This window comes from Salvelinus fontinalis, chromosome 13, assembly GCF_029448725.1.
Source record: "Salvelinus fontinalis isolate EN_2023a chromosome 13, ASM2944872v1, whole genome shotgun sequence".
NCBI classification, from domain to species: Eukaryota; Metazoa; Chordata; class Actinopteri; order Salmoniformes; family Salmonidae; genus Salvelinus; species Salvelinus fontinalis.
In genome coordinates, this window is record NC_074677.1 from 54,684,870 (window position 1) to 54,704,993 (window position 20,124).

At 43.7% G+C, this 20,124-nt stretch overlaps 2 protein-coding genes and 1 non-coding gene across 3 annotated transcripts in view; 2 read left to right on the forward strand and 1 right to left on the reverse strand.

The window, feature by feature from the left end:
- Positions 1-4,649, forward strand: part of LOC129869061 (ras and Rab interactor 2-like) — an 11,153-nt gene extending 6,504 nt beyond the window's left edge. The window contains exons 9-10 of the mRNA XM_055943536.1: positions 3,474-3,640; positions 3,842-4,649. Coding sequence (XP_055799511.1) covers positions 3,474-3,640; positions 3,842-4,156 — 482 coding nt within the window. The 3' untranslated portion in view covers positions 4,157-4,649. The remainder of the gene's footprint in view (positions 1-3,473; positions 3,641-3,841) is intronic.
- On the reverse strand, positions 4,625-13,410 carry LOC129869062 (dipeptidyl peptidase 3-like). Its single transcript, XM_055943537.1, has 18 exons — positions 13,203-13,410; positions 12,324-12,660; positions 12,025-12,114; positions 11,802-11,939; positions 11,605-11,679; positions 11,434-11,524; positions 10,213-10,343; positions 9,955-10,085; positions 9,780-9,838; positions 9,490-9,684; positions 7,638-7,750; positions 7,425-7,517; positions 7,089-7,151; positions 6,732-6,856; positions 6,345-6,465; positions 5,960-6,139; positions 5,672-5,834; positions 4,625-5,487 (listed from the first exon to the last, which is right to left on the reverse strand). Exons 1-18 carry the CDS (start codon positions 13,244-13,246, stop codon positions 5,345-5,347), a joined length of 2,292 nt encoding a protein of 763 aa, XP_055799512.1. The 5' UTR covers positions 13,247-13,410; the 3' UTR covers positions 4,625-5,344.
- Positions 13,411-18,304: 4,894 nt separating this feature from the next.
- On the forward strand, positions 18,305-18,386 carry trnas-gcu (transfer RNA serine (anticodon GCU)). The gene has a single exon. It is a non-coding gene; the product is annotated as a tRNA-Ser (tRNA).
- The last annotated feature ends 1,738 nt before the right edge of the window (positions 18,387-20,124 follow it).

The following is a 20,124-nucleotide window of genomic DNA, read 5'->3' on the forward strand; positions in this document are numbered from 1 at the left end:
GTTTGCAGTCTAGCCAGACACCTAGGTACTTATAGATGTCCACATATTCTAGGTCGGAACCGTCCAGGGTGGTGATGCTAGTCGGGCGTGCGGGTGCAGGCAGCGAACGGTTGAAAAGCATGCATTTGGTTTTACTAGCGTTTAAGAGCAGTTGGAGGTCACGGAAGGAGTGTTGTATGGCATTGAAGCTCGTTTGGAGGTTAGATAGCACAGTGTCCAAGGAAGGGCCGGAAGTATACAGAATGGTGTTGTCTGCATAGAGGTGGATCAGGGAATCGCCCGCAGCAAGAGCAACATCATTGATGTATACAGAGAAAAGAGTCGGCCCGAGAATTGAACCCTGTGGTACCCCCATAGAGACTGCCAGAGGACCGGACAACATGCCCTCCGATTTGACACACTGAACTCTGTCTGCAAAGTAGTTGGTGAACCAGGCAAGGCAGTCATTAGAAAAACCGAGGCTACTGAGTCTGTCGATAAGAATATGGTGATTGACAGAGTCGAAAGCCTTGGCCAGGTCGATGAAGACGGCTGCACAGTAATGTCTTTTATCGATGGCGGTTATGACATCGTTTAGTACCTTGAGCGTGGCTGAGGTGCACCCGTGACCGGCTCGGAAACCGGATTGCACAGCGGAGAAGGTACGGTGGGATTCGAGATGGTCAGTGATCTGTTTGTTGACTTGGCTTTCGAAGACCTTAGATAGGCAGGGCAGGATGGATATAGGTCTGTGTAACAGTTTGGGTCCAGGGTGTCTCCCCCTTTGAAGAGGGGGATGACCGCGGCAGCTTTCCAATCCTTGGGGATCTCAGATGATACGAAGGAGAGGTTGAACAGGCTGGTAATAGGGGGTGCGACAATGGCGGCGGACAGTTTCAGAAATAGGGGGTCCAGATTGTCAAGCCCAGCTGATTTGTATGGGTCCAGGTTTTCCAGCTCTTTCAGAACATCTGCTATCTGGATATGGGTAAAGGAGAAGCTGGGGAGGCTTGGGCGAGTAGCAGCGGGGGGGGGCGGGGCTGTTGGCCAAGGTTGGAGTCGCCAGGAGGAAGGCATAGCCAGCCATTGAGAAATGTTTGTTGAAGTTTTCGATTATCACGGACTTATCAGTGGTGACCGTGTTACCTAGCCTCAGTGAAGTGGGCAGCTGGGAGGAGGTGCTCTTGTTTTCCATGGACTTTACAGTATCCCAGAACTTTTTGGAGTTAGAGCTACAGGATGCAAATTTCTGCTTGAAAAAGCTGGCCTTTGCTTTCCTGACTGACTGCGTGTATTGGTTCCTGACTTCCCTGAACAGTTGCATATCGCGGGGGCTCTTCGATGCTATTGCAGTTCGCCACAGGATGTTTTTGTGCTGGTCGAGGGCAGTCAGGTCTGGAGTGAACCAAGGGCTATATCTGTTCTTGGTTCTGCATTTTTTAAACGGAGCATGCTTGTCTAATATGGTGAGGAAGTAACTTTTAAAGAATGACCAGGCATCCTCAACTGACGGGATGAGGTCAATATCCTTCCAGGGTACCCGGGCCAGGTCGATTAGAAAGGCCTGCTCGCAGAAGTGTTTTAGGGAGCGTTTGACAGTGATGAGGGGTGGTCGTTTGGCCGCGGACCCGTGGCGGATACAGGCAATGAGGCAGTGATCGCTGAGATCTTGATTGAAGACAGCAGAGGTGTATTTGGAGGGCAAGTTGGTCAGGATAATGTCTATTAGGGTGCCCATGTTTACGGATTTAGGGTTGTACCTGGTGGGTTCCTTGATGATTTGAGTGAGATTGAGGGCATCAAGCTTAGATTGTAGGACTGCCGGGGTGTTAAGCATATCCCAGTTTAGGTCACCTAACAGAACAAACTCTGAAGCTAGGTGGGGAGCGATCAATTCACAGATGGTGTCCAGGGCACAGCTGGGAGCTGAGGGGGGTCGGTAGCAGGCGGCAACAGTGAGAGACCTATTTCTGGAGAGATTAATTTTTAAAATTAGAAGTTCGAACTGTTTGGGCATAGACCTGGAAAGTATGACAGAACTTTGCAGGCTATCTCTGCAGTAGATTGCAACTCCTCCCCCTTTGGCAGTTCTATCTTGACGGAAAGTGTTATAGTTGGGTATGGAAATCTCAGAATTTTTGGAATTCTCTCAACCAGCTTCATGAGGTAGTCACCTGGAATACATTTCAATTAACAGGTGTGCCTTGTTAATTTGTGGAATTTCTTTCCTTTTTAATGTGTTTTAGACAAACAGTTGTGTTGTGGTATACAGAAAATAGCCCTATTTGGTAAAAGACCAAGTCCATATTATGGCAAGAACAGCTCAAATAAGCAAATAGAAATGACAGTCTGCCATGACTTTAAGACATGGTCAGTCAATTCAGAAAATGTCAAGAACTTTGAAAGTTTCTTCAAGTACTATGATGAAACTGGCTCTCATGAGGACCACCACAAGAAAAGAAGACCCAGAGTTACCTCTGCTGCAGAGGATAAGTTCATTAGAGTTACCAGCTTCAGAAACTGCAGCCCAAATAAATGCTTCACAGAGTTCAAGTAACAGACACATCTCAACATCAACTGTTCAGAGGAGACTGCGTGAATCATGCCTTCATGGTCCATTTACTGCAAATAACCACTACTAAAGGACACCAATAAGAAGAAGAGACTTGCTTGGGCCAAGAAACACAAACAATGGACATTAGACCTGTGGAAATCTGTCCTTTGGTCTGATGAGTCCAAATTTGAGATTTTTGGTTCCAACCGTCGTGTCTTTGTGAGACGCAGAGTTGGTGAACAGATGATCTCCGCATGTGTGGTTCCCACCGTGAAGCATGGAGGTGGTGGTGTGGGGGTGCTTTGCTGGTGACACTGTCTGGGATTTATTTAGAATTCAAAGCACACTTAAACCGGCATGGCTATCACAGCAACTTGCAGTGATACAACATCTCATCTGGTTTGCTCTTAGTGGGACTATCATTTGTTTTTCAACAGGACTATGACCCAACACATCTCCAGGCTGTGAAAGGGCTATTTGATTGATGGAGTGCTGCATCAGATGACCTGGCCTCCACAATCACCTGACCTCAACCCAATTGTGATAGTTTGTGCTCATATGTGCATATGTGGGAACTCCTTCAATACTTGGAAAAGCATTCAAGGTGAAGCTGGTTGAGAGAATGCCAAGTGTGCAAAGCTGTTATCAAGGCACAGGGTGGCTAATTTGTCATCATATATTTTGATTTGTTTAACACTTTTTTTTTGTTTCTACATGATTCCTTATGTGACATTTCATAGTTTTGATGTCTTCAGTATTATTCTAAAATGTAGAAAATAGTAAAAAATAAAGAAAAACATTTGAATGAGTAGGTAGGTGTGTCCAAACTTTTGACTGGTACTGTACATACACAAGTATTTATGCTTTAAATGGGAAATATTTCAAATAGTATATGATGCCAAATAGCTATCATAATCCAGTGTTGCAATGTTTGTACTAGGTGGGTACTACCTGACCAGTGTGTATGCCAGCCTGTGCCTGATCCAGAGCCAGCCTGAAGAAATGCCCTCTAGCGGGCTGACCCAGGGGGCCAGAGACTCCCTGAAAGACTGGAACCGGCGCCGGAGCAGCCAGGCTTTGAGCCAGAAAAACATAGAACAGCAACTGGTACGACTCAAATGATTTATTAGCACCAATACAGTATAGAATTACACACCTACCTCTAACACTCAACAGAAATCAACACATACCTAAGGTATGTGGAATTATATGTGACAGTTGGAAATCCCTGTATCCCAAAGTGACCAGTAGAACTGCTTTGATATGAACTGTTCTCATGGGAAACATTATTTCAATTGTGTGTTGCAGAGGTGTGTCAAGGTTCTGCTTCAAGATGGAGAAAGAAGCTGGATAAAGACCTTGCAATGGAGGGCAGGAGTTAGTGGGGAGGCCCTGACCCAGCTCTGTGCTGCTACATTTGGGGTGGATAACCCAGGACTGTACAAGTTGTACTGGCGGAATGAGGGGGAGATTCAAGCCCTCCCAGCCCAGGCCCAGATCCAGGACCTACAGGGCCAAGGCAGCAGTGGAACACCCCTCATATACCAGAAAGCCAAACCGGATGGACTCAAGACTTGCAAACTAACAAAAGAGGCGGCTGTAGACCTTTTGGAATCACATTGAGTACCCACACGTTAATGAAACAGTTTTCTTAAACCCCACTCAACTGCAAGAATGACTTGCTTTGTGATTTACTCTTTAAAATATGTTAAATTAACATTTGTCTGGATGGATATTGCAAAGTACCTTAGACACTCTGTTTATAATTTACACTTGGAGAAAATGTTAAACTGGTTGGCTCGAGCCCCGACTGCTGATTGGCTGACAGTCGTGGTATATCAGACCGTATACCATGTGTATGACAAAACAGTCATACATTTTTACTGCTCTAATTACGTTGGTAAACAGTTTATAATAGCATTAAAGCACTTTGTGGGTTTGTGATAATGCCAATCTACCACGGCTAAGGCCTGTGTCCAGACACTCCGCGTTGCCCTTATTTCAATGTGTATCAGTTCATGCAGCTCATTACACAAGTTCCCTGAGATACCTTTAATAATGCATGAGAAACAAACTGAACAGACATTGGTATTAAAAGAAAAAAAAATCCAATTTATTTTTTTGTACAGGGTGTTTCTTACCAACCTCACCAAGAGAATTTGCAGTACCGTCTACCCTTTCACAAATGCATTGCTTTTGACCATGTCACAGTAGTGCTTCAAGTGCCATGGACACAAGGGACTAAGAACTTACCCAATGATTAGTATTATTGGAGGGACTTCTTTCAAAAGAAAAATTGTCCATTTTCTAAGACAAACAGCAAATTGAAATGTGTCGACATAAAAAGGTTATAGTGGTTTAGATTTGATTGACAAATTAGTTGATGGTGAACCGTGTATGGTCCCCTTGAGTCAATTTTCTTTTCTACACCCTGGCCTTGTTTCAAACTGACTCCAAGCTCCTACAGCTGTCAAATTTGCATGACATTGCTTACACTGTTCCTATCCTTCCTGATATTGTCAGGGGGGGAATGAAGAACTGCATAACGATAGGAGCTTAATGTAGTTTCATACTGTGCCTCTGAGGGTGAAGAATGTCTCCAGGCTCATAAATCACAGCCATAACCACCTGCGGCATTCCACACACACGACTGATTTGTGAAATTCATTTTGACAGTGCATTGAAAGATCAATTCCTATGACAGGTCCACGCAGGCCGGGCCAGGCGTGTCTCAGTCAGGAGCGGGCGTGGGCATGACGGCAGCATGTCCTGGTCTTAGCGCTGCTCTGACTGTGTATCTGCACCCTTCACTCAGAACCAGCAGGGGGCATCCCTCTTGTTCAGCTCTAGCAGGTGGGCCTCCACCTCCTCGGCGTCGTCGGCAAACCGTTCCGTGAAGGAGCAGATCAGTCCAGCCGCGCTGCCCTCGTATTCCACTAGCTCCACGCTGTCACCTGCATCAGACAAACACGCAACAAGTCGTTGAATTCCAAGGACACGTGTGCCAGTAGAACGGTTTTGGGGTGATACACCGGCTTTCCATGAAGGTTGACCACTTAGTAGGACGATGTTAAACATGAAGAGCTGTGCCATGTACATGTGGATAACCCTCTTGGCATTAAGACAGGGAAGACTAACCTTTGACCCTTGTGTTGGCCTGAACAAACATCTTGCGAGCCTCTTTGCGCTGGAGAACCGTCTCCCGCAGGCACAGGAAGTTGTGAGAACCACCGTCGGACACGGCCGAGTAGCCCTCATACAGAGCTCTGCCTCCCTCCACATCGGCTGTGGACTTGATGACCTGCAGGGACAAAGACAATAATGGGTCAAATAGGAGACTTGGTTCGACTTTTATTGTGAATATTGGCGGCTGATCATTGATCCCGGTAATCCCAGCCACGATCAAGACATTTCCAAGCCTTCTACCTGTAGTTTGCATAGGAACCTCTCGATGGCACCCTTGCCCACGGTGTGGATCTTGCTGCGGTCCAGCGTTATGAGGGCATCTGGGCTCCCATCCTTTCCTGTGCTCTCCTTCAGGGTCACCAGCCCCTCGCCAGCCTCCAGGAGCACCCGCAGGATCACAAAGCGAGCTTGCATGTGGGCCTGAGACAGAGAACAGGAGGTTTAGTTGAACACACAGCGGGATAGACACACACACACACACACACACACACACACACACACACACACACACACACACACACACAGGCAGTGGGGAAGATATTCAATGAGCTATAGAGTCAGAAAGCTAGCATGATCAAGTGAGGCTGATGTACTTCATAAATGATTGAACTTTAGTGTAGCTGACCTGTCTCCAGCTCTTGCTCTCAGAGGTGTAGAACTCTAGTCCCAGCAGGCCAGCTCGCACCATGTTGAGCCAGTTGACGTACACCACCTCCTCTGCATCCTCGCCCTCATGGCCAAAGATACTGCAAACCCAGGGACAACATCCTCGTTAGAGCGTCCTGACCCGCATAAGATCACTTATATTAAATGTAGGATTATATTTTATATTAAATGTAGGTTTAGTGATTACAGAGTATGGATAAACAGACCGGAGCACGGCTAAACAGACCAGAGCACGGCTAAACAGACCAGAGCACGGCTAAACAGACCAGAGCACGGCTAAACAGACCAGAGCACGGCTAAACAGACCAGAGCACGGCTAAACAGACCAGAGCACGGCTAAACAGACCTGAGCACGTGTTTGTTGAGACAGAGGTAGAGCCCCACACACTCGGCCCTGCACTCTTCATAGGAGCAAGAAATGGTGGAGAATTTGCTGTCCCATGTTTCGTTGCCTTTGTACCAGGTGGTGATCTAAAGCACAGAAACCATCATTTACACCAATACTCACTTAAACCCCTTCATCGGCAACCAGAAATGTTAATATTGGTCACGATCATCAGTCTTAAAACATATAGTTTACTTAACCACAACAATACATAACGCTCTCTCAAAATCATTCTCTCGACACCAAAGCAAAGAATAAAGAAAATATACAGAAATAAATAAAAGTATGATCCCAAATGACTGAGGTATATAGACTCACCTTTTCTCCAGTCTCAGGATTGCGGACATTATCTTGCTCGAAGTTGAAAGTTCCCTTCTCATCCTGTACACATGACAACACATAATAAAACACTAAATCAGCACTGTGCATCCCCTGTTCAGAGACTAAGTAACAGTAAATGCAATGGATTTTAAACCAGACATTTTAGACACTAAAGGGGCAATCAGTTCAAACAATTAAACGGTGGCGCCCCGCCACTGTTGTGGTAAACAGCTGGGCGATTGAGCTGGAGAAATGTAAACACTCAAATTCATAGACAGGGCACTAGATGCGAGGACTGACCATACAGGACACGAACGGAGATGGCTCTCTTACCTGGACAAAGAGCTTTCCACTGCCATGGCCCAGCAGCTCATGGAGACCAACCTGCACCTCGAAGGAGGGCCCCTTCCACTTAATGTACACATCCTGAAAGAAACAGACAAGAGACCATTGAAGGAAACAAAAATCTGATGGGCATAATTGTACCCTTTCAGTCTTTGTGGTTATTTGGTATGGCACGGAGGTCATAGTTAGAAAGTTGATTACCTTGTCATCTTCATCCAGAAAGGTGAGCTTGTCCTTCTGGGTAGCGTAGGCCACAGCCAGAACATTACCCAGGGAGACATTCTTAAAGCCCTCCGACTGTCTGATATCGTCATCTAGACAAACACACAGAGATAACAGGGATATTCCATGGTAACGGAATTACGCTGGGAATCAGATCACCCCCAAAATATTGATATCAATGTTTAACAAACCATAAAACTATGCACTAGGACTTATTTGAAAGAAGTACACCATTTTTTCTTATTTCCCAGAAACACATTTACTGGAAGAAATGTGCAGATGCAAAGTTTGGTAACAGAATGACGGTAAAAACTCCCTCAGTTTTTACACGACCACGTTTTCCAAAAACTGTTTAATATCTACTCTGAATTAAGATCCCAAGATGTCTGCAGAAAGAATGGGGTGTCAGCTATATAATACCTTGAGTTAAAACAAAAATATATATTTTGGTTATCGAACTACAGTAAGTGAAGTGGATTTACACCCAGTAACAGAATTAGGGTAATAGAATTACATTATGGGTCACTGATCTGTACTATAAAGAAATGCATAATTATAGATATAAATGTTATTCTCTTTATGGTGATGTATCCTGAAAATGTACAGAAAGAAAAAGGTAGAAATACGCAATGTCATCCTTTACATATATGGGGATTATTCTACACACTAGCTATTACTCTAATGAGCTCCGGCCCAAACAAGACCAAACTTAGTTGGTCCGGACCCAATCTGAACCAATCATAGAGGTCTATGTTTCAGAAGTCTGGACATCACGGTACAGTAAAGTTCAGTACATTATATTGTACTCTACTTTTCTTTACAGTACTCTGTTTCGCTGTGCTGTCCAAAGTTGTGAAACAGACGTCTTTGATTGGTGACTTGGTCAAATCTGAACCGATCTCAGACGTCTATGTTTGGGCCAAAAATGTATGTCTGTGGACGTAGTGAAATCAAGGCCAGGGCGGACTGACCAAATTTCAACGTCCATGTATGCTGGTTAAAGTAAACGGCGCGAGAGGGGGCTCATGGGTAGATGTCAGTAAGAGCCGGGAGAGGTACTGTAACAATAACTGGAGAGAGAAAGAGAGAGGGGTTGTCCAGACGGTTCTCACTCTTGCTTTGACCACGTGACAGAAATAGAAAGAAAATATTTAGCTGAACATAACAGTCTGCAAGTGGAGGGAGGACAGTAGCAGGTGACCTAACTGTGGTTTGTGACTATGATTTCTCACTAGCCAATTCAGATGCAGTAATTCTGTTTCCGATTCGGTAACAGAATTACGAGTTTGAATCACTAAATTCATAAACAATAATATATTAGTAAAAACACTAATTGGTAGGTCTACCTTTACTTGTTACTTTGTGAACTTTCATTCAGAAATGAGAAAATATCTTAAAGATGTGGGTTTTTGGTAACGGAGGCAAATCATTTCTCAAACTAAACGTAAATGTTGATATTAGTTGGCAGGGGTCTTTACTTCGACACTGTGGTGTGATGTATTTGCAATAACTTTGAAGACTTTCTCTGGTGGATATTTTCTTTGGCCCTTTTTTCATCCGTTTGACCACAAATCAAAGCCATAGTTTAAGTTTTGAGATGGAAAACGGCTGACAAATGTACCCAAAAAACATACTCGACTTTCATTTGACACCCAATATGACACGCTCCTATAAACTTCACATATTGGTGCTCATGGGTCCTTTTCACATGGAATCGACCGACATTAAGCCAAAGTCATTAGAGATCCTTTCGAGACCCGAACAAGATGCCGTGTGGATCGGTCGTGTCAATATTAACAGAATAAAGAGTTGGTTCGGACGTGGAACTCACAGTTGGGAATGTTAATGCCAGCTGGAATGCCGCTGCCAGCGAACGTCAACACGTCCAGGGAGGTGAAGTCAGGCAGGAGGAAACGGTCCTTCTCAAAGTCTTTTGGCCATGGCAGCTCTGGCAGCAGCACTTCGGCTGAGCTCACCAGCTTAGCAAAGCGTTCGCTCATTGCCTTGTTCACCACGGCAACAAAACCTGGGGAAAGAGGAGACAAACCCCGACGCGATCACAAAAGAGTATTCAAACACACGTAATGATAATAGCGGGTGCGTTGCCTCTTAAATTTCTACCTTCAAACTCTCCCCTGGAACCAAAGGGATCCCTGTAGCTCTCGATAAAGCCAATATAACTAGGAGAGAAAGGAAAAGACTAACATCAAGTTGAAGGAAAAAACAACAGGGGGAAGGGATTGCTTCTTTGATCCACAGACCGGAAGGCCAAATCTGGAAGGCAGCGCTCTCTCACCTCTCCACAATGGGTCCCTTATCTTTTATCCAGAAACGAGAGCCTTCCTTGTGCGCCTCCACGGACCCAAAGGTGAAACTCCGCGAATATTCCTCCAGCATTCGTTTCTGGTTCTCATTGGCCGCGTGGTCCTTCCATTAAAGAGAAGACGGTTCGCATGGGACCAAACTTGACACGTTAAAGACACATTAGCAGTTTTGAGTCACGTACTTGAATTGATAAGGGATACATTTGAATTAGTGTACCGTTTGAACTAACCTTGGCTTTCTCCAGATTTTCACTCACTTTCTTCATGAGGTAAGCATAGTCTCCCCTGGAAACCGTGAAGACACGGTCCTCAAAGTCATATGTGCCACACATGGTCTCCCCCTCCCCATCCACTGCACAGTCTAGAGCAATGACAGAGAATTTTTTTAATAAAGAGGATTCATTACTGACATCAACCCTTTACACTTGTAGGAATTGGCCTGTATGGATAGGGCTAAATTGAAATGTTTCTTACAGAAGACATATGAACTGTGTAAACATGGTAGCGATTAAAAAAAGGGAACAGTTGAGATGATCAGAACATGATGAGACCAAAGTTGAGGACAACAGTTCACCTATCAAGACTGAATCCAAACATTGCACTTGATTTCATGTGTATTTTACATGTACTGTACTTCTCGCTGCATTTGTTGACAACGAAATCCAAAAGTACTCTGGGATACATTCAGTAAGATAAGAATATTCCTGGAAAATGTGGGGTTGGTGCAACATAAGACAACAACAAAAATGACAAGGGTTTGAGTGTGAGGACAAACTGGTGTCTCCAAGGGCCACACATATACACCTCTCCAAGGTGTAACTTCAATGCACTTATGAGTCTTTAAATATAAGGTGCTTTTTTTTTAGCTCTCCTAGCTGTGCCGTTGAGGAACTAGAGCAAGAAGACTCGTTTTGTTTGGAACACAACCCTGCATCTCCGCCATCACACAATTACCGTTGTTGTTTACACAATCCAAAAACGTCTCCCTACAAAATCACAATCTGGGTCAGGTGGGCATCATTTGAACGCTTGTTCTATTGCCAACAGGACTAGCAAAGTTATAAAATACCCTCTTACAGTGTTAAGCTTTCACGGGGCAATTCAGAGAAACAGATCGCAATTTTGGCGGGCACGGAAAATAGTCAAGCATGCGGTCAGGTGCGTGTTCCGTGGTGAATTTTCATCACAACAGACAAACGGGCTCATTGTGTTCAGGACAACCCTGGGTATGAAACCATGTCATCTTGTAACTGTACATTAAACGTAGTGATGGGTTTTACGATATGGAAATGTGAAGTGCATGTCAAATGCTTGTTTGGAGGATGCTTAAGTTCAGAACGACTGTCAGTCAAAACACATACAGAGCTGTGAAGCTCAGAGCTTGAGCTCTGACGTCATCTATAGCGTGTCTTTATTAGCATAGCTTTTAAATAGGACAAAGGCACTCTCACCCTTCTGCACAGCAGACGCAAGGCGCACCTCATAGCAGGTCTTCCCTTCGGATTTCCCCTTGAACAATCGCGTGTTGTAGGCACTCAGGTTCTGTAAGGGAGACAACTCTTTAAATCCTGCAATTCGAAACACAGACATAAGACAACAAACTTAAATACACGAACACACACCTTTGAATCCAAGAATTTCTGAGCCAACTCGGCGTCCTCCAAACAACAGTTCCCCGAGAAGTATGTGGTGATGCCCTGCGGACAAGAAATAAAGCGCCATCATTATCAACACCGACAGTACATAGGATTTATTTAAGAGGACCCCAACACCACATAAAGCATAAGTGAGGTGAGTGTTTGGCACCAGGAAGTCTTACCTTGTCCCCCAAGCCCAGCTGTTTCTGTTTGTCCTCAAGGGAGAAGAGGAGGGTGGAGCAGCTGTCCCACAGGGCCTCCATCTCACTGGGGCTGTCCTGGAAGGCCTGGCTCTGCCACACAAGGGCCTTCAGGTTCTCCTACGCCGCAATGTGTGGTTAGTAGAGGACATAACCATTCTGTCAAGGCTTTTATAATTCAGATATAAAAGTGAGGATTATCTACCTTGGGTAGGTTGGGAATGAACTTGGTGTCTCCAAATGACTTGTAGTTTCCCATGTTGGCATAGAGACCAGCAGCATAAACAAGAAAGGCCTGCCAAAAAAACAATAGCTATTATTATCTAGTCAGGCTGAGACACAGAAGATGCATGTTATTACAACAGGCTCACTGTGCACTTTGTGCTCGGTCACCTGATAAGTCGCTGAGCCTGTACCATCTGTGTGTGGTTATACATTCTAATTCTATGGCGTATACATTGTTTGACTCATTCTTTCTCCGGGCTCTGTAGGTAGGTGCATTACCTGGTACTCCTCAGGACTGAGTCCAGCTGCAGTAGCCACATTCCCCAGCTGTGCCGGTGGCTGCTTGCGGAAGAGCCTCTGTAAGAGAACGAAGATGGAGGCAGACTCGGGCGAGGTCTGCAGCAGCACAGCCAGTCCTCCGTACCAGGCAGACCTGGAGAGGTAGTGCGCATAGAGCTGTTCTCTAGGGGACAGCAGGCGAAACGCTTCAGTACAGTCCAGCGCAGAGATCCCAATGTCATTGGGGAGGTAATACTGAGAGTCCACCATGGTGAACAACAGTCTTGATGCTTGCGGCTTCCTTTTCAACACAACGCTCACAGCTGAGAATTTGCAGCTAGATGTTAACAAAAATGCATGGTATTATTAGCATTAAGAAATAGTTGTAGTTGCATGGTTAGATTTACACACAGGTTACGTCTCAAGTCGTCAAGTGACACATTTCGAGCATCCTTCCTAGCTGCAACTAAATACATTGCAATCAAAACTATCTAGACAGCTAGTCTAGCTAGCATGTCTGTTACAGTAGTTGCCATCTATCTATACAGTGAGAGCGAAAGCCAGGTTAGTTCGATTAAACTTTCCAGTAAACTAAGGTAGGAGCCGCCCCAGTTTTAGCAGTATACCTTGCCGCACTTAGAAAATTCGTAACCACACACAATTTCAATTATCTAGCAGTAGCACGTGGTAATAGCCGGTAGCTAGCTATCCAACTATGCACTGGCTAACAGTTAGCTTCGCGTACCTATACCAAATATTTTTAACTGCCGTGACCTACAAAACTGTGTTCGACAAGGCTAGCTACTAGTAGTCAGTCAGCTAGCTAATGCTCTGTGAGTTCCTGTGTAGCTTGCTACATTTCAAAATTTTTGTAGCTACCTCTTCCAAATACGCAAGCCTTGAATCACGTTACAACGAAACATCCAGCAGTGATTGTGGTATATTTATTGATGGGACGATTGGTACCAGTGCTCCGATTAAGTTTTCAAATCACTACTGATCCGACACAATGTACAGTACTGATGCTCGTTTCAAAGTTACATTATCACCTGATCAAATACGTCCAAAACTCAGTTTGATCACGTGTTTTTTTCTTCAAACGCGAGATCTCATCGATTTCGCCGTTGTTCCGGTGCTTTGCTTTCATACACCGACCTCTACTGGACACTTAATAATGTAGTTAGGATTCTTCCATAGGGTCAGCTGAACGGTAGCTCAGTGGTTTTGGGGTTTCAGGGACTACAACCATGGAATGGGGTTGAATTAAGATTAAGGCATATTCATTTGAAAACTCGTTTAATGTGAAAATACACTTTCAGCATATTATTGTTCAAACAATTCGTTTTATTTAGTAAAGTATAAACGTCTGCCTTAAGCATCCAACATAAATGCCATACATTCACCGTTTTTTACAACAAAAAAGAAGGGATTCACAGCAACAACAAAAAAGGGGAGCACAATGGAAGGTGCGAACCTGTACGGTAACTGATAGGCTATAGATTTTTTTATATATATTGTTGAAAACAATTCTATATGAACATCAACCGCTGCTTTTCATTGCTGACCAGCAGATGTCACTAATGTCCATTGTGTTTAAAGCTCTGCGTAATGAACCGTTTTTTGGCACAATTTGGTGAAAGCCCCAAAGGCTTCAGAAAGCCTCGGTTTCACATCACTAGGTAGCCTAATGGCTATAAACTTGATCTATTTTTGGACAGGTCTGAGCAGTCTGAACGTCAAATTGCGAGCTCACTCTCCTTCTTCGGTGGGGTTTAAAAGCAGTTGGCATCCAATGTAAATACTGCATTACCGCCACCTACTGGACGTGGTATTGAACGAGGGAAAAAATATACAATGGGGGAGGGGGGGGACATCATACAAAATACAAAAATAGACACATCCAGTTGTGGAAAAAAGTACCCAATTGTCATACTTGAGTAAAACTAAAGATATCTTAATATAAAATGACTAAAGTTAAAGTCACCCAGTAAAATCCTACTTGAGTAAATGTTTAAAAGTATTTGGTTTTAAATATAGTTAAGTATCAAAAGTAAATGCAATTGCTAAAATATACTTAAGTATCGAAAAGAAAAGTATAAATCATTTCAAATTCCTTATATTAAGCAAACTAGACGGCACAATTTTCTTGTTTTTTAAATTTACGGACAGCCAGGGGCACTCACCAACCCTCAGACATAATTGACAAACAAAGCATTTGTGTTTAGTGAGTCCGCCAGATCACAGGCAGTAGGGATGACCTGGGATGTTCTCTTGATAGGTGTGTGAATTAGACAATTTTCCTGTCCTGCTAAGAATTCAAAATGTAACGAGTACTTTTGGGTGTCAGGGAAAAAGTATGGAGTAAAAAGTACATACTTTTCTTTAGGAATGTAGTGAAGTAATAGTATTTATTTTTATTTATTTTATTTCACCTTTATTTAACCAGGTAGGCTAGTTGAGAACAAGTTCTCATTTACAACTGCAACCTGGCCAAGATAAAGCAAAGCAGTTCGACACATACAACAACACAGAGATACACATGGAATAAACGGCTGCACAGTAATCAATCAATCAAGTTTATTTTTTATATAGCCCTTCGTACATCAGCTAATATCTCGAAGTGCTGTACAGAAACCCAACCTAAAACCCCAAACAGCAAGCAATGCAGGTGTAGAAGCACGGTGGCTAGGAAAAACTCCCTAGAAAGGCCAAAACCTAGGAAGAAACCTAGAGAGGAACCAGGCTATGAGGGGTGGCCAGTCCTCTTCTGGCTGTGCCGGGTGGAGATTATAACAGAACTATGCCAAGATGTTCAAAATGTTCATAAGTGACAAGCATGGTCAAATGATAATCATGAATCATTTTCAGTTGGCTTTTCATAGCCGATCATTAAGAGTTGAAAACAGCAGGTCTGGGACAGGTGGCGGTTCCATAACCGCAGGCAGAACAGTTGAAACTGGAATAGCAGCAAGGCCAGGTGGACTGGGGACAGCAAGGAGTCATCATGCCCGGTAGTCCTGACGTATGGTCCTAGGGCTCATGTCCTCCGAGAGAGAGAAAGAAAGAGAGAAGGAGAAAATTAGAGAGAGCCAAGATTTTCAAAATGTTCATAAATGACAAGCATGGTAAGATAATAATCAGGAATAAATGTCAGTTGGCTTTTCATAGCCGATCATTAAGAGTTGAAAACAGCAGGTCTGGGACAGGTAGGGGTTCCGTAACCGCAGGCAGAACAGTTGAAACTGGAATAGCAGCAAGGCCAGGCGGACTGGGGACAGCAAGGAGTCATCATGCCCGGTAGTCCTGACGTATGGTCCTAGGGCTCAGGTCCTCCGAGAGAGAGAAAAAAAGAGAGAAGGAGAGAATTAGAGAGAGCCAAGATTTTCAAAATGTTCATAAATGACAAGCATGGTCAGATAATAATCAGGAATAAAAGTCAGTTGGCTTTTCATAGCCGATCATTAAGAGTTGAAAGCAGCAGGTCTGGGACAGGTAGGGGTTCCATAACCGCAGGCAGAGCAGTTGAAACTGGAATAGCAGCAAGGCCAGGTGGACTGGGGACAGCAAGGAGTCATCATGCCCGGTTTGCCGTGACGTATGGTCCTAGGGCTCAGGTTCTCAGAGAGAGAGAAAGAAAGAGAGAACGAGAGAATTAGAGAGAGCATACTTAAATTCACACAGGACACTGGATAAGACAGGAGAAGTACTCCAGGTATAACCAACTGACCCTAGCCCCCCGACACATAAACTACTGCAGCATAAATACTGGAGGCTGAGACAGGAGCGGTCAGGAGACACTGTGGCCCCATCCGAAGATACCCCCGGACAGGGCCAAACAGGAAGGAAAAACCCCACCCACTTTGCCAAAGCACAGCCCCCGCACCACTAGAGGGATATCTTCAACCACCAACTTACAATCCCGAGACAAGGCCGAGTATAGCCCACAAAGATCTCCACCACAGCACAAACCAAGGGGGGGGCGCCAAGCCAGACAGGAAGATCACGTCAGTAACTCAACTCACTCAAGTGACGCACCCCTCCCAGGGACGGCATGAAAGAGCACCAGTAAGCCAGTGACTCAGCCCCTGAATAGGGTTAGAGGCAGAGAATCCCAGTGGAGAGAGGGGAACCAGCCAGGCAGAGACAGCAAGGGCGGTTCGTTGCTCCAGAGCCTTTCCATTCACCTTCACACTCCTGGGCCAGACCACACTCAATCATAGGACCTACTGAAGAGATAAGTCTTCAGTAAAGACTTAAAGGTTGAGACCGAGTCTGCGTCTCTCACATGGGTAGGCAGACCGTTCCATAAAAATGGAGATCTATAGGAGAAAGCCCTGCCTCCCGCTGTTTGCTTAGAAATTCTAGGGACAATTAGGAGGCCTGCGTCTTGTGACCGTAGCGTACGTATAGGTATGTACGGCAGGACCAACTCGGAAAGATAGGTAGGAGCAAGCCCATGTAACGCTTTGTAGGTTTTATAATGTCTCTTATCGATGGCGGTTATGATATCGTTTAGGACCTTGAGCGTGGCTGAGGTGTGGCTGAGGTGCACCCATGACCAGCTCTGAAACCAGATTGCATAGCGGAGAAGGTACGGTGGGATTCGAAATGGTTGGTAATCTGTTTGTTAACTTGACTTTCAAAGACCATAGAAAGGCAGGGTAGGATAGATATAGGTCAGTAGCAGTTTGGGTCTAGAGTGTCAAAAATATAAATAGTAAAGTACAGATATCCCAAAAACGACTTAAGTAGTACTTTCAAGTATTTTTACTTAAGGACATGTCACTGGACACATCAACAAACAAAACCCATCCCACTCCTTCAGTCACTGTCCAATCCAAAACACATCCCTACACAAGCTCAGGAGCCTGTGAAGGAAGAACAGTCATCGACACGATTCATTGCAAGACCTCGGCTGTGAGTGTGAAATCATGAAAACCCTCAAAAAAATTCAGACTGCTTCTCTGCTTGTGCTGTACAGTTTTTGACCATTGCAATAAATGATACCAAAAACAATAACAGCACTTACAGTTGATTAGGGCAGCTCTAGCAAGGCAGACATTTGACAAACTGACTTGTTGGAAAGGTGGCATCCTATGATGGGGCCACGTTGAAAGTTACTTAGCTCTTCAGTAAGGTCATTCTACTGCCAAATGTTTGTCTATGGAGATTGCATGGCGGTGTGTTCAATTTTATACACCTGTCAGCAACGGGTGTGGCTGAAATAGCTGAATCCACTAATATTAAGGGGTGTCCACATACTTTTGTATATATGGTGTATAACCTCCGCTGGCATTCGATACTCTTCCCATTGGCATATATGTACTTGCCACATGACCAAATCTGTTTTACTTATGACACTGATTGGATTTATTATGCATAAGGCTCTTACAGGGTATCTCATAGACACCATTCTTGCTTGTAGAGGTCGTGAGAGGAAACTTTCCTGATTCAAACAAACGCTATTTTCTGCCAGACATAGAATTCAATCCAATTCAACATCGGGTTTCCAGGCAAGAAGAAATAGAGCCAAAATGTCTGTAAGGTCCATATATTTCTCCAAAACTAGGCCTATTGTGATTTTTATTACAAATGTAATGGACTCAACTTAACTAACACACTTTGATGTACAGCCTATTAAATACTGCACGTTATTACAATGATAAAGATTGACATTTTTTATCTTACTGTACAGTGACCATTCAATCAATAAATGTGAGTTAAAAAACTGCCATAGCTCTGTTGTACAAAGACTGCTGACAGCTAGCTAGCATTTCCGTCAAATGTTCCGCTGACGCCTATCTGGCACACCACACACTGGCAGCTGACTGAGATGAGACTGCTTTTCCCACCTTAGAATGTTGTATAAATCTATAGCTACATTAGCTTTACTACGGTAAACCGGTGCAAAGACATCTAAAAGTTAAACAGTGAAGTATTTAAATGTATATAAACTGATATTTTCTGCAACGACATTAACTGACGAGGTGGCCGAGTGGTTAAGGCGATGGACTGCTAATCCATTGTGCTCTGCACGCGTGGGTTCGAATCCCATCCTCGTCGACAAATGTTTTTCCAACAATTACTTTTGTACGTGTTGTTTCGTATCTACGAGTGTCTGCAAAAAGTACTTTACATATGAATTATAACAGCATTTATTTATAATATGAATTACAAAAGCAAGACATAGGCGAAGGCTTTATACAGCCTGGTCATTTAGGCTAGTACTGGGCATGCTGCATTTCCATGTAAAAAGCACCTTAAGTACTAACGTGAAGTTGATAGGAGCACATCATATTTATTGTGAAATGAAAGCTAAAATTCCATGTTTTGGGGGGATTTTGTCAGTCCAAATCTGAACCAATATATAAAATGTTCAACCATTTTCCACCCTAAAAGTTTGGAATAAGCAAAGGCTTTGATTTCTTGTCAGATGGAAAAGAGGTCTTAGAAAACATCCACCAGAAAAAGTCTTAAAAGGTATTAGAAATACATCAAAACACAATAATGTTAAAGACCCCTGACAACTAATAACATTTAAATATATAAAAAAAATTACAATCATGGTCTTGAATTGGACTCGGTCTCGGTCTCTGGTCTCGACCTTGATTCGATCTCGGACACATTCTCCCCCTCCCGGTCTTGGTCTTGAATCGGTCTCACTTTAGGTGGTCTCCAACACAGCACTGTTTAGTTCAGCAGAAATGTTTTGCCTTCTGTAAGTTTAAGAAACATTGACTAGTGTCTTGTCATTCTGTTACCAAAAACCCACATATCGTTAAGATATTTTCTAATTGCTCTCCCTCATGAGGAGGGAGGATAATGCAAGTTCACAGAAGTAACAAGTAAAGGTAGGGCTATCAATTAGCTATAGTGTTTTTGCTGCTAACAATTTCGTTTATTACTTATTGATTATAATGTGTCATTCTGTTACAAAATTGGTAACAGAATGACCAAAAAAATCTGTAGCAGAATGACTGCAATTGAATTGGCTACATTGGGAAATCATAGATGTCACAAACCACAGTTGGGTCACCTGCTACTGTCCTACCTTCCACTGGCCTACTGTTATGCTCAGTGTGTTCTTTCTCTTTCTGTCGTGTGTCCATTTAATATAACTGCCCTCTCACCCGCTGAGCACTGACCAACACTGGATATCCATGGACGTTGAAAAGTATTTGAAATATAGTCAGTCCAATTCTGAACCAATCATAAACGCCTGCTTCAAACATTTGGTTTGGACAGCACATTACAGTATAGTACAGTAGAGTGTAGTACACAGTAAAGACAATTCGAGTAGAGTATAGGTGAGTACAATAAAGTACAGTACTGTACAGTATAGTTTAGTACTGTAGAGCACACTAGAGTAGAGGGCAGTGTACAGTAACATATATTGCATGGTACTGTACTGAATTATACTCTATTGTACTGTACTTTACTGTACTGCACTGAACTATACTCTACTTTACTCAAGTGTACTCTACTGTGCTGTACTGTGATGTCCCAACTAACTTATGAAACATAGATGTCTATGATTGGTACACATTTGGTTCAGTCCCAATCAAATTTGGACTTGTTTGGGGGCGGAGCTCATTAGAATAATAGCCAGTGTGTAGTAGATTAATACCCAAACATGCAAAGGAGGATAATACACTTTTATACCTTTGTTTACCTATTCAGGATACATCACCATGAACAAAATGACATTCATAATTTGGCTCTGCATTTCTGTATACTACAAATCAGGGAGCCATGATGTCATTGTGTTACCATCATTCTGTTACCTGGTGCCAATCCACTT

Excerpts from the sequence above, each read along its gene's own strand:
- LOC129869062 (XM_055943537.1), bottom strand. The coding sequence starts at position 13,246 with ATGTTTCGTTGTAACGTGATTCAAGGCTTGCGTATTTGGAAGAG. Across the intron at positions 12,115-12,323 it reads TCAGTCCTGAGGAGTACCAG|GCCTTTCTTGTTTATGCTGC; the intron begins GTAATGCACCTA and ends TTTTTTTGGCAG. Across the intron at positions 7,751-9,489 it reads TGGCATTAACATTCCCAACT|ATGACGATATCAGACAGTCG; the intron begins GTGAGTTCCACG and ends GTGTTTGTCTAG.